The sequence below is a fragment of the Vulpes lagopus genome, chromosome 8 (assembly GCF_018345385.1).
Source record: "Vulpes lagopus strain Blue_001 chromosome 8, ASM1834538v1, whole genome shotgun sequence".
Classification (NCBI taxonomy): Eukaryota; Metazoa; Chordata; class Mammalia; order Carnivora; family Canidae; genus Vulpes; species Vulpes lagopus.
In genome coordinates, this window is record NC_054831.1 from 117,980,601 (window position 1) to 117,995,276 (window position 14,676).

General features: G+C 45.0%; 1 protein-coding gene across 1 annotated transcript in view; it reads right to left on the bottom strand.

Annotated features, from left to right (window-relative positions):
• The window catches only part of HDAC1 (histone deacetylase 1), a 34,143-nt gene that overhangs the window by 2,534 nt on the left and 16,933 nt on the right, over positions 1-14,676 (bottom strand). Inside the window, exons 3-9 of the mRNA XM_041767127.1 lie at positions 12,045-12,162; positions 4,907-4,981; positions 3,412-3,550; positions 2,810-2,951; positions 1,683-1,775; positions 449-557; positions 226-366 (exon numbers count right to left, since the gene is read on the bottom strand). Of these exons, the coding sequence (XP_041623061.1) occupies positions 226-366; positions 449-557; positions 1,683-1,775; positions 2,810-2,951; positions 3,412-3,550; positions 4,907-4,981; positions 12,045-12,162 (817 nt within the window). The remainder of the gene's footprint in view (positions 1-225; positions 367-448; positions 558-1,682; positions 1,776-2,809; positions 2,952-3,411; positions 3,551-4,906; positions 4,982-12,044; positions 12,163-14,676) is intronic.

A 14,676-nucleotide genomic window follows, 5' to 3' on the forward strand; every position in this document is an offset into this window, starting at 1 on the left:
AATTCTGTCTAGACCAGAAGCAGGAGGGAGAGAGGACAGGGTCAAGAAAGGACTCAGGAAAAACTGGTGGTCTGACTATCACAAGAGGATAGGCAGGAGAATTAATCGATGACTAGCATCAGAAGAGGGGAGGCCACACAGCTAGTGGGAAAGGGCTTGTGAACTTGAGGAAACACAAGCTTCAGCTGTGCCCAGCCCAGCCTGGCTTGGCCCTGGAGCTCTCACCATTCGGGATTTCCGTGTCCAGGGCCACAGCTGTTTCATATGTCCAGCAGCGGGCCACATTACGGATGGTGTAGCCACCTCCTCCCAGCATCAGCATAGGCAGGTTGAAGCTCTTCACAAACTCCACACACTTGGCGTGCCCTTCGGGGAAGAAAGGGTTTGTTGGATTACAGGAGCACCCAGCAGGACCCTGCCCACCAATCCCTATGCTACCTGGCCTCACCTTTGATCGTGAGATTGAAGCAACCTAATCGATCCCCAGACAGGGAGTCAGAGCCACACTGTAAGACCACCGCACTGGGCTGGAACATCTCCATCACTTTGGACATGACCTAAAAGGACACATCCCGGTAACCACCAGCTTGAAGAGGTTATGTGATGTTTGGGGCTGCAAAGGGTGGGTGCAGTACTTTGGCATCATTTACTCCTACCTTTCCACTCTCCCTCATGCTGGGTGGTAGGGAGCATCAGTCTGGGATTTCAATTTTCCAATTTGAAAGGCTCTCCAAGATCTTTCTAGCTCTAGTAATGCTGAACCTGGAACAGCCTCATCTTTCCCTTCCTTCACTGCCCAAGCTCCAGTGCCACTTCTGACTGTTAGCTGCATCTGCCTTCAGTCCTACAGACTCTGTGCCTCATATTGTGAGGGGGCACTCACTTTCATCTTTCTCATTCTGACAAGATTTTGATACCACCTAGGACAAAGACCATATGTTGGGCTTCGCTGCTACCCTTACTATAAGGCATATAGGAAGCACTTCACTACCTGACCCTATTAGGTTAATAAGCCAGTAATGGTTCCTTGTGGCTTACAGACAAAGATTTAACTCCTCAGCTCAGCATTCAAGGCCCCCTTTGAAATCCTGACCCCAACATACGTTTCCCATCACATCCTTCAATGGTCCTCCCATATTTGAACTAGTCTAGATGCAGCTACATACTGGCACCTCTGTACTTCTGCTGGTGCTGTTCCCCCGTTGAATGCCACCCTGCTCTCCAGCCTCCACCTCCTTTACATAGGCAACTCATTTTTCAAAGTCCAGCTCAAATATCACCACCTCTGTGAAGTCATCTCTGACTACCATCCCCCCAACCCAGGCAGCCATTTGTCTCCCACCCTTCTGTTCATCTTGCAAAAACAGTAATGACCACACGCTGTCGTGTATGTGCCTGCCTCCCGCAATGTAGACTGTGAGGTCTTCAAGGGTATGATTCATGTCTTAGATATTCTTGTATCCAACAGAGGGCCTGACCTACAGAAGGCATCAATAAATATTTGCATGAATTTCATTCCCCTAGCTGACCACACAGCATACAATCCAGGGTCAAAACACATCTCATTTCCCAACCAGCTTCTTGGGGTTGGGGGAGAAGTCCCTAGGTATGCTGGAGGTACTTTGCTACCCCTCCCTCAGACTAAGTCTGATTGCAGCCCGGGTGGTGGATAAGCCACTTACCGGCTTGAAAATGGCCTCATAGGACTCGTCATCGATCCCATCTCGGAGCGGGTAGTTAACAGCATAATACTTGCCTTTGCCAGCCCCAATATCCTAATCAAGAAGGACATTAAAGTAATAGTGAAAGATGAAGCTAGGAAGAAGTTCAAGATGGGGGCTGGAAGGCTAAGGAAAGAGGCAGTGGTTCTGAGAGAGACAGGTGGGGCCCAGGAACTGAGCCAGGGACAGAACAGGGGCATCTTGGCTAATACCATCCCTCACACAGGCTCACACCTCTGGACACACCCCTGAGCCTGCACCCAGGCTGAGAACTATTTATGGAGCCAGAGATGGAATAGCCTACCCCATAGCACAAGACCTCACCTTTGGATTGGGTTAGAGCTGCTGGTGGCTGGGTCACAGAACTAACACTCACCCTGGGACAACTTTTTCCTCCCCAGAGAAGGCAGAAGAGTTCTTTAGAATTGGAAATGCCCACTTAAAAAAAAAGAAAGAAAGAAAGAAAAAAAAAAAAAGGAAATGCCCACTTATTCTAGTGCTTGCCACAGCAAACAAATGAACTAGTGCCACTCTTTCACCAGAGGGCTACATGGAAAAGGGCTTGTTTCATATTCATGATAATAGAAGCAGATACAAGAGTTTGATGAGTTAGCTTCCAAGGACTCTTATCCTGAGGTCTATTGATGGGCTTCTGTAAGGGGAGGTGTCTGTTATTAACTATTCACTATCAGACACAAAAGGTTTCCTACACTTTCTTGAGGACAGAGTCCATAGCTTGCAGTCAGATGATCAAGGGGAAAGGTTAAGAACCCTTGAGATGGTCCATAAGAATCCCAATTCCAAGCCCACTGGAGTGAACCTGATGTTTCTAGCCTAAAATTCAAGTCCTATGGGACATCTGAGTAGTGTAACGTAACTTAGCTATGGCCAGGAGGGACCTCTCATGAGAGCCCTATCCCTCTCTTCCTCTAGAATAAGGGAGGAAGGCGATAAGGGCAGGTACCCTAGGCTGGGGTATGATGTCCTGAATGGCTAAAGAGGCAGGAGTGGTTTCTGGTGACATGAGATAGGAGAGTTAGAGCTGGCAGCTGAGGGTGAGCTGGTAGGCCCCTGAAGGGAGTTCTCACCCGTAGGTCCCCAGTTCCTGGGAAGTACTCTCCGTATTTATGAAAGGACACAGTCATGACCCGGTCTGTGGTATAGAAGGCCTCTTCCACGCCATCGCCGTGGTGAATATCAATGTCAATATACAGCACCCTCTGGTGATACCTAGGATCAGAAGGGGGTCAGGGGTCTGGGGGCTCTCTGGGAATGGGACGCGCCAAGGGCGCCAGGTCCCAGCTTACCGGGCTGGCTGCCTCCCTCAGGTATCTCTAAGCACCAGAGACGTGGAAACTGGCTGAAGGAAGGTGGAAGAGCGGCAGGGTGTCTCCAGAGGCCTGACCAAGCCGACCAAGTCCGATCTTCCTACTCTACAGCCAGGGTCAACTCCAGCCACACAGGGACACTTTGGAGGCAGGATCTGAGCAGCGCCTGCCCCTGATCTTGCCGTGGGCTCAGATCAAACCAGGACCCCGTCAAGGAGAGGATGGCCAGAGACACTCACTGAACACAATCCTAGCCAACACACTGCTAGGAAAAGTAAACTAGGGAGGCAAGCCCATGGGGAGAGGGAAGTGGGAACCTGGCCTAAGGTGCTCCTCCAAGAGACAAGGCCAGGCAGGCATACTTTAGCAGTTCCAGGATGGCCAAGACGATATCATTGACGTAACAGAAGCCAGATGCCTCAGACTTCTTTGCATGGTGCAGCCCCCCGGCCCAATTCACAGCGATGTCTGTCTGCTGCTTATTCAATTTCACAGCACTCGCTGGGTGTGAGAGAGCAAACACAAGACTGTTAGCAAACCATCTTCTCTCTTTCCCCAAGAAGCCCAGAAAACCAGTGAGAGGTAGGACCTATCAGACAACTGGACTGTATGATCCAGAGGCCAGTCCTCTCCCTCCTTCCCTATTCCAACAGAGAGTAAATATGACCCTGGCTACTCTAAACAACTTTTTTCCAAACTGAGGGTGGTAACCCATCAGTAAGCCTTAAAATTGGTTTAATGGGTCATGATTAGTATGTGTGTACTAAACAAAAGAGACTAGGATAAAATAACAGTAAAGGTAAATGCTCTTCTGTGAAACTGGCTTCTGAGCAAGAATGTGCATGCAGAACCTCAACTGCGTGTAAATGTATTTATTACTGGGGTTCATGGTCAAAAAATGATGAAGATACTGACTGAAGGTATCAGAAGCTCCAAGTACAAACTGGCCCCAGAAGCTAGAGAAATAGACACTTGTGTAATCAGGTGCATTTGTGGCAGTGTAATTCTAACAGCAATAAAAACATGGAACAAGTCAAGTGATCCAACAAGAGGGGACTGATTATATCAACTAAAGTTGGTCCATAACATGGAATAATCATGTAGCCTAGAAATCATGCTATAGTCTACTAGAACTAAAGAAATTTTAAAGATTTACTAAGTAAAAGATGCAGACACAAAATTATACACACGTGACACATTTTTGCAAAATACAGATGTATATGTTTTATCCACATATACACACACAGAAAAAAGAATGGATATATAAACACCTAAATGGTAATAACGATTATCTGTGGACAGCGTGATTGTGGGCAACTTTTTCCTGTACACATCTTTGTTCTCTGAGATTATATTGGGAGCCAAAGGGGAGAGGAGAGGAAATAAGGATCATAGGAAAATAAATATTTGTTAAGAAAGGATTTAGAGTAATCATAGAGGTAATCTAGAAGTTAATAATGGAAGTGGGAGATATGTGGGGACTATTTCTGACCTCTAAAGGTAATTACAATGGTCTTTTGTAAGACACAGATGGTGACACTTCCCATTTTTATAGCACTTTGCAGTCTGCAAATTGCTTCTATGTACAGCATCTCCACAACCCCATGAGGTCCGCAGGGAATTCTAGTATTTAAGATCTCTTGGTAGGAGAGGACAGTCAAGGACACCTGTCAGTACCATGTCAGAGACTGAACCTAGGCTCGGACTGAACCAGAAGGATATTTTAAAGACGTAAGGTAAAAACTCATAGGACCGTTTAAAGGGTCCCAGATCAGCCCCACTGGGACAGCGGCCTAAAAGGCAGGCCTCACTAGTACAACCCAGCACAGCCCGTGAGGAGGGAGGTATATTCCTTACCCACAGAGCCACCAGTAGATAACTGACAGAATTCAAACAGGCCATCAAATACTGGACAGTCCTCACCGACGTTGACTTGAAAGACATAAGGGAAAGGTTAGTTTCCACAATTCCTTTAGTTTTTGTTTACACATATGAGCCTATAGGGCAGGGGGAACCCACAGAATTTGGATTCAGAAGGCTTGGTATAGTTCAGGCTCTACTTATTGATTTTTTTTTTTTTTAAGACTTTATTTATTTATTCATGAGAGACACAGAGAGAGGGGCAGAGACACAGGCAGAGGGAGAAGCAGGCTCCATGAAAGGAGCCCGACGTGGGACTCAATCCCGGGTCTCCAGGGTCACACCCTGGGCCGAAGGCAGCACTAAACCGCTGAGCCACCAGGGCTGCCCTACTTACTGATTCTGTGACTGGATCAAGTCATCTAACTTCTCAGAGCTTTGGCTCATTACCTTTAAGTAGCAACCATGATATCTGCCTCACCTAAATGTTGAGAAGATTAACAGAAGTCTTACTGGGGAAGAATACGGCAAGTAAGTACTTGGAAAATGTTAGCTCTTTCCTCGAGGGAGAAAATTGAGCTACTTATTCCTGAGTTGGTTCAGATCTCACTCCAGCTGACTAACAAGGCAGAGAAAAACTGAGACCTATATAACTATCATCCACTGAATGCTTAACAATGTGCCAGACACTGTGCTAAAGGCTTTAGATACCTCGCACAACCTTCTAAGGCGGGATTTGGTCCTATTTTATAAATGGGGAAACCAGCTCAGAGACGTGAACTCCTAATAAACAGCAGAGGCGATCTTAAACATTGGTCTGCCTGCCCTAAAAAGCCCATGAAAATATACTCAGGCCTTCTCCCCAATAATTCCATATACAATCTCATTTGATCCTCATCACAACCCCATGAGTTGGACAAGACACATCAACCCCGCTGTCCAGAGGAACAAACAGATCCAGAGAATTAAGCGACCTGCCCATAGTTATATAAGGAGGCAGTGGCAGAGCCAGAATGAGAGTCCAGGTGTCTCGACTCCCACAGTCCAGGGCTCTTGCTATTACACCCAAGTGACAACTGGAGTCAAGTTATTTCCGGCCTAAAGGGGCAAAAGTCCAAACTAACACATAATGAGGAAACACATGCAAACAGTGATGCAAATGAACTGAGAAGCTGAGAGGCAGGAAAGGAAGCACACCTGAGGGCTGTAGAGTCACAGAGCTAGGGAGGAACCTCAGGGCTCCGAGTCTCCTCTCCTAGAAAAGGAAGCTATGAGGGGTGCCTGGGGGGCTCAGTCAGTTGAGCATCCGACTCTTGGTTTCACCTCAGGGCCAGATGAGGCTCTGAGGCTCAGCACAGAGGCTGCTCAAGATTCTCTCCCTCTCTCTCCCCCTCAGTCCACTCTCCTCAAGCAGTCTCTCTCACATAAACAAAATCTTTAAAAAAACAACCAAAAGGGATCCCTGGGTGGCGCAGCGGTTTGGCGCCTGCCTTTGGCCCAGGGCGCGATCCTGGAGACCCGGGATCGAATCCCACGTCGGGCTCCCGGGGCATGGAGCCTGCTTCTCCTCCCTCTGCCTGTGTCTCTGCCTTTCTCTCTCTCTCTGTGACTATCATAAATAAAATAAAATAAAAATTCTTTAAAAAAAAAAAAAAAAAAAAAAAAAAAAACAACCAAAAAAAGGAAACTATTGAGACATGAATGATACACAGGAAATTACAGGCAGGGTAAGCTAGACCCTTATCCCTTGCTCTGGCCTTCCTATTGCACTTGCTGTCAACTGGGGTTCCCCAGGTAGAGCAAGGAGGAGCCCTAGGAGGAGGGTAGCAGAGCCCAGCTCAGACTGCGGTAACCCACTGAGATGGCTGAAGCTCAGTCTGCAGTAACTACACACGCTACCCACTCTGGCACTGGCCTAGACTGAGAGGGCTCCCTGCCAAGACAAGCGCTCTGGGGAAGTGTGGCCTGCAGAAGGGGGTGAGCAGTAGTCGGTAGCTATCACCCTCACTCCCCAGTTGAGCACCGGGAGGCTGTGTCAATAAGAACTTTGGTCCCTGGGGCCAGGATCCTTATCCATTGGCAACCGACTGCCCCTTCCAGCTGCTTCCTCCTTCATTGGGTTTGGCCTGCCTAGGTTTCCAGAGTTTTGCTTATACTCCCATCTGGGATGTGGAGCCACCATGGGAGGAAATGGTTGTTTTATTTATGTTTTATTTTTATTATTATTATTTTTTTAAATATTTTATTTATTTATTCATGAGAGACACAGAGAGAAAGAAAGAGGCAGAGACACAGGCAGAGGGAGAAGCAGGCTCCATGCAGGGAGACTGACATGGGACTCGATCTTGGGATTCCAGGATCATTCCCTGGGCCGAAGGCAGGCGCTAAACTGCGGAGCCACCCAGGCATCCCTTTATTATTATTTTTAAGTAAGCTCTATACCCAACATGAGGCTGGAACTCACGACTCTCAGACTGAGAGTTGCGTACTCTATGGACTAGGCCAGCCAGGTGGCCCAGGAAATGGTTTAGATAGGAGAAAAAAATATTTTCCTTCAGGCCCCAAACCAACACGTGGCTCAAAGAGCCAGCCCATTATTCTCAGCTCAACAAGCTGTGTGACTGGAGATGGAAAGGGGGGAAGGGACTGAAGACCCTCACTTGTGCTCGTCTGTGAAATTAGGGAGGACTTTTCTATGGGTTTCTCTCTTCCTACTACAAATACGTTTCTTACTCTTAGGCTGGTGTTAGAATGAAGGGAGCAACAGTGGGTGAGAGATGGGAGAGCAGAGGGAGATGGGAAAGGCGGTAAAAAGCACACTGCAGAAAGAGATGCATGGGATTAACAGGGACTTCAGGAGAGGGCTTGTACCACTGTGGTGCTATAATGGGGGGCGGGGAGTGGAGGGTAAGAAAGAAGGGTATGTGATCAAGGGGAGGCGACCAAGGGGGCTTCAACTATATTGGTAATGTTTTCTTTATTAGGCTGGGAGTGGGTAGTTGGATGTTCATTCTATTACTTTTTATACTTTTGTGTGGAAACATTCCATTCTCCATTCTACCACTACCTTGCTGGGTGATTCTGGGAAAGTCATTTCACTTCAGTTTATGTATCTATAAAATAGACAATATCTCTAAATTCTACCACCATAATTCCCCTTTATCATTTTTCCACCATGTTTCACATTCTGATAAACTATCTGGCCAAAAACCCAAAACTGCATTTATTGATGTTTGAACCCATTTTATTTATTTATTACTATTTTTAAGAAGGCCTGAGCCCAACAGGCCATGAGCTCCCTGGCAGGCAAAGGCTGGCTGATAGGGGACCAAGTGCAAATGGGCAGATCGAGCCAGGCTGTCAGGGAGCTCACTGTACATCATTGTCCCATGTTAACTAATTAAAATATTAGGTCAGAACTTTTTTTTTTTTTTTAAAGATTTTATTTCTTTATTCGTGAGAGAGAGAGAGAGAGACTGAGATAATAGGCAGAGGGAGAAGCAGGCTCCCCGTGGGGAGCCCAATGTAGGACTCAATCCCAGGACCCTGGGATCATGACCTGAGCCAAAGGCAGATGCTCAACCACTAAGCCACCCAAGCGTCCTAGGTCAGAACTTCTTCTTTTTTTTTTTTTTTTTTAGGTCAGAACTTCTGATCAAGATTCTCAAGGTCTCAAAATGACCACAAAATGTCTATTACATTCTAGCCAAGAGCAAGGAAGCCTAACTTACTTTTAGTCTTATTACACATATAACTTCCTAGGTTAGATATTGGTAATATAATAAAAGAGCTTGGCTCTCACATCCCTGTTATTGTCTCTGTAGATACCCCTGGTTATACAGCACTTCACTAAATGACATCTTTCTATAACCCTATGGATCAAGTCAGTAAGGTGCCTTAAAGTCCTTAGAGAGTTTCATCCTTCCAAATCCATCTTCAATGAGAGAAAAAATCCCAGACCTAATTTTTTTTTAAAAAAGATTTTATTTATTTATTTGAGAGAGAGCGAGCAAGAGAGAGAGAAAGAGCAGGGGGAGGGGCAGAGGGAGAGAGAAGCAGATTCCCCACTAAGCAGGGACCCCGACGTGAAACTTGATCCCAGGACTCCAGGATCATGACCTGAGCTAAAGGCAGACGCTTAACCCACTGAGCCACCCAGGTGCCCCCCAGATCGATCGATTTATCTATCTATCTATCTATCTATCTATCTATCTATCTACTTACTTACTTATTTGTGGGAGGGACTCGATTTTATTTATTTATTCATGAGAGACACACACAGAGAGGCAGAGACACAGGCAGAGGGAGAAGCAGGCTCCTTGTAGGGAGCCCAATTTGGGACTCGATCCCAGGACTCCAGGATCATGCGCTGAGCTGAAGGCAGATGCCCAACCGCTGAGCCACCCAGACGTCCCCAGACCTAATCTTTTAATACACAACCTTAGAATGCTAGTTTCAGGAAAACTGGAGCAAACTGGGAGCCAGACCCAAACCTGGGCATTCCTCAGGGCCTAATATTTTATGTCTGCTTTGACAGATTTGAAAATAATGAAAGTAATATGTCATCACAGCAAAAGTTACTATTCATTGACAGTCAGTGCTCTCACTTATATCCCCCCAACCTCCACTATGAAATAGTCATTACTGTCTTTCTTTTTTTTTTTTTTCAGGATTTTATTTATTTATTCATGAGAGACACAGAGATAGAGACAGAGACATAGGCAGAGGGAGAAGCAAGTTCCCCATGGGGAACCTGATGAGGAACTGGATCCCAGGACCCTGGGATCACACCCTGACCCAAAGGCAGATGCTCAACCACTGAACCACCCAGGTGTCCCTTCCTTTTTAAAAAAAAAAAAAAAAAAAAAAAAGATTTTATTTATTTAATTGAGAGAGAGCATGTGTGAGGTAGGGGGCAGAGGGAGACGGAAAAGGACAAGCAGACTCCCCACTGAGCAAGAAGCCCAACTCAGGGCTGGAGCCCAACTCAGGGACCTAAGCCAAAGACAGACACTTAAATGACTGAGCCACCCACCTATGTGCCCCTGTCTTTCTTTTAAAGAAAAGAAAACAAGTGTGCCTGGATGATACAGTCAGTTTAGCACCTGGCTCTTGGTTTGGGCTTGTGTCATGATCTCAGGATCATGAGATCAGGCCCTGTATCGGGCTCTGGGCTCAGCAGCACAGTCTGCATGAGATTCACTCTCCATCTCCCTCTGTCTCTACCCCTACATAAGCACACTCTCTCTTAAATAAAAAAATCTTTAAAGACTAAATAAAGAAAAGAAAATAGGCTCAGAGAGGCTAGGTGCTTGCTTAAGAACACACAGCAGCTAAGTAGTAGAGCTAAAGAATTCAAACCACGACATCAAAGCTCATTTTCTCTCTTCAACACCAAGCTCCTTCTCTAATGAGAATCCTCTCTGCTGACAGTGGAGCCTGATCAGTGGCCTAAATAGGTTATGAGAAGCCCTAAAGCCATCCAGAGCAAAGGAAGGAATTTGTCTCATCTTGAAAGCAAAAAAGATCTTGTCAATTCATAGAGCAAATACTGCACTTAGAGGGGACAGCACTGGGATGCCTGGGTGGCTCAGCGGTTAAGTGTCTGCCTTCAGCTTGGGGCATAATCCCGGGTCTGGGGATCGAGTCCCACATCAGGCTCCCTGCATGGAGCCTGCTTCTCCCTCTGCCTGTGTCTCTGCCTCTCCTTCTCTCTCTGTGTCTCTCATGAATAAATAAATAAAATCTTAAAAAAAAAAAAAAAGAGGGGACAGTATTGTTGTAGGTGGTAAAGAAGCTTGATGCTTTAAAAAAAGTCTCTGTGGCTCTGTAATCATTACAACTACACAATTATTGTAACAAATAAACTTTCTGCCTTGGGAATCAGACTACCTTGTGGCCAGTAGCAACAAGTGCCACAGATTTGCTGATATTACAAGTTCAATAAAGTGCTGTTATGTGAAAAAAAAAAAAAAAAGATTTGCTGATATTTCAAAATAAGCTGTTATAAGCTAATCAAAACTACTGAAAAAAAAAAAACTTCTTCTGGACAATGTGGCTTCATTGTTTTATTATATGAGATATCAGGTGCTGAGAGAAAATTTCTAATATAACACAAGGGAGAAGTCACATAATAGTTTTTCTCCCGAATTTCAACACATTTTCTCCCTTAGCTGAAACAATCCCCATGATTCCTATAAACCGAGTGTAGCTTCTGAGATGCCACCTGTTCTGAGCTTCAAGTCTCAGGAAGCAGGAGCAAAATCACTTCAACTCAAAGATCACATCAGCAGCAGCCCCGGTGGTGCAGCGGTTTAGCACCGCCTGCAGCCTCGGGTGTGATCCTGGAGACCCAGGATCGAGTCCCACATCGGGCTTCCTGCATGGAGCCTGCTTCTCCCTCTGCCTGTGTCTCTGTCTCTCTCTTCGCTCTCTCTGAATGAATAAATAAATAAATCTTAAAAAAAAAAAAAACACATCATCTAGAGTCTAAGTGGCCACTCAATTTTCAATTAACACTCACAAAAATGAGAACAGTTAAACTTGTATGGGATGACATCCAGGCCATTTTACAAAAATCTGAGGGAAAGTGACTTGTCTGGTCAGTTAAGTGTCAGAGCTAGGGCTTCTATCTCCTATGTCTCTCTACCAGGTCAGTGCTTTTTCCATAACAACATTTACAGTTTCCTTGGCATAGTATTGTGAATCTAACTAGACAAAGATCAAACTCTATTCCTTATAATCAAGATACAAGGAAAACCAGACTTGAGAAAAAAGCAGCACTTTGGCATCCTTGAGAGGCAGGGGAAATTAAGCGTCAGCTGAATAGGAGATACTAGGGAAGACAGGGTAGACTTCTACAATTCAAAGGTAGATCCAGGGGCACCTGGGTGGCTCAATTGGTCAAGTGTCTGCCTTTGGCTCAGGTCATGATCTCAGGGTCCTGGGAGTAAGCCTGCATCCAGTTCCCTGCTCAGCGGAGTCTGCTTCTCCTTCTGCCTCTGTCCCTCCTGACAGCTCATGCTCACTCACTCGCTCTCTCACAAATAAATAAATAAAATCTTAAAAAAAAATAAAAATCAAAGGCAGACCTGACTGGGGCCTCGAGAGTAAGGAGGGAACAGAATGGACTTACATCTCTGCATCTGCTTACTGTACTCGGACATGTTATCTGGGCGGATGGAGCGCAAGAATTTAATGTAGTCATCACTGTGGTACTTGGTCATCTCCTCGGCATTGGCTTTGTGAGGGCGCTAGAGGGCAGAGGGGAGAAAGGACGTGTTATTCCTGACCGTGGCCAGTCTTCACCCAGTCTACTCTGAACACCTGTATCAGCCTAGCACTGAGGTAGGTGCTGTAAAGGTGAGGGGAGGGAAACAAACAAACAAACAACACTGATTAGATTAAGGCCTCAGGAAATTTACAATCTAATTAGGCACATAAGATTATCAAATGAGATTCAGTATCAGAAGACCCTGACTAGGGATCCCTGGGTGGCGCAGCGGTTTGGCGCCTGCCTTTGGCCCAGGGCGCGATCCTGGAGACCCGGGATCGAATCCCACGTCGGGCTCCCGATGCATGGAGCCTGCTTCTCCCTCTGCCTGTGTCTCTGCCTCTCTCTCTCTCCGTCTCTCTGTGACTATCATAAATAAATTAAAAAAAAAAAAAAAAAGACCCTGACTGCAACTCAAGCTCTGTTGCTTAGGTAAGTCTATCTAGTGAGCCTCAATTTTCTCATTTACTAAACAGGAACAACTTCTACCTCACAGGGATCACGAGAATTGGATGAGATGTTGAATCTCTTTGTAAACTGTGAAGTGCTTTACAAACTCTTCATTCTTTTTAATTCCAAATAAAACAATATATAGTTATGGGCCAAATGGCTCTAAGAGTTTGAGGAAAAAGGGTGACTAACAATAATTGAAATATGAAATATTTTATAAATCACCATCACACCAATAATTCTGATCGCACCCTCCCCATTGAAACTTCCTTGACATGGTAATTTCCAGAATGTTATCCTAACATTCTGATTCATCTTTCCCTTTTTTATTTTATGTTATTTTTTTCATCTTTCCCTTTTTAAAAACCTCTTCTCTTCCTCCCATCTCTTAAAGGTAGGTCTTCTTCTAAGATGACCCTCTGCTTTTCTTTTCTAGCTACCAATACCTTTCTAGTTTATAAAAAGCATTTTTTTTTTTTTAAGATTTCATTTATTTATTCATGAGTGACACAGAGAAAGAAAGGCAGAGACAGGCAGAGGCGGAAGCAGACTCCATGCAGGAGCCTGATTGTGGGACTTGATCCTGAGACTCCAGGATCATGCCCTGGGCCAAAGGCAGGTGCTAAACCGCTGAGGCCACTCAGGGACCCCATAAAGCATTTTCAATACATACCTAACATTGTTTACCCTAAGTCAGGCATTGTATGCTATTTTGTGATCCTTACCACAACTTCTTAAACTCCATACTATTATTAACCTCACTTTGCCCCCAGGGAGGTTAAGTAATTTGTCCAAGGTTACACAGCTGGAAAATTGACTAGGAACCCAGAGGTCTGGCTGCAGGCACTACCTGACTCTTGTTTAATCCTCACTTAATATAAGGAGGAATGTAAGAATAAAAAATGGATACTGTTCTATAGAACACAGTCATAGTGAAAGCAGCAAGACACGGCCCCAAATACTAAATTGCTTTTTCTATATTAAGCCTTTTACTCTCACAGCAATGTTGCGGACAGAGCTTTGATTATCCCTTCTACATAGATACCTGCCCAGACTCACTCCATCTTGCTTTCTGCTCTGAGCTCCAGATTCACAATTCCAACAGCTTCTCAGCCAGCCCCACTTGTGAATCCTAGCGGCACTTCAAATTCAACTGGATCTGACAACTTACAGAGAGCCCAAAGGCATTCAAATTTAACTTCACTTCCAGACTTCTCTTTTACTATTTTTGTTAATGACACCAACATTCACTCAGGCTGCAAAACTAAATGTAATCCTTAATTCCACCCTCTTTGACTTCCATTTCAATCCATTGCCTATCCCCTTCATTATAGGTACTCCATCCACCACTTTATTTCTCCTATGCTCTTCTTTCCCAGTGTTCCCATCCTCACTACCATCCACCCAGTTGCTCAAGACAGAAGCCACACTTAATTTTGCATTCCTCATCTACTACATTCAACAAGGACAAAGCCCATTTCAAAAGCTGCCCCTTTTATGAAGTAAAAACAAATCTTGCTCTAAGAACCTATCTTCATCCCAGGCCACAAAGTTCCAAGAAATGTGACCACACAGCCAAAAATCACAAAACATGCAAGGAAACAAAGCACTAAGAGTGAGAGCTAATAGAAACAACAAATAGCAGAAAAAGATTTACAGATACCTTGGATATATGATTAATTAAAAAAAATGCATAACATTTCTATATGCAAATAAATCTAAGTATAAAATTTTATTTTTATTTTTATTTTTTTTAAGATTTTTTTTTTTTAAGATTTTTTTTGTTTATTCATGAGAGACAGAGAGAGAGAGAGAGAGAGAGGCAGAGACACAGGCAGAGGGAGCAGCAGGCTCCACACAGGGAGTCCGACGTGGGACTTGATCCCAGGTCCCCAGGATCAGGCCCTGGGCTGAAGGCAGTGCTAAACCACTGAGCCACCCTGGCTGCGCCATAAGGAGAAATTTATAAAACTTTAGACTGACAGTCAAAATCTCAACTATTCATCAACAGTTGAATGGATAAATTGTGGTATACTTTACAATA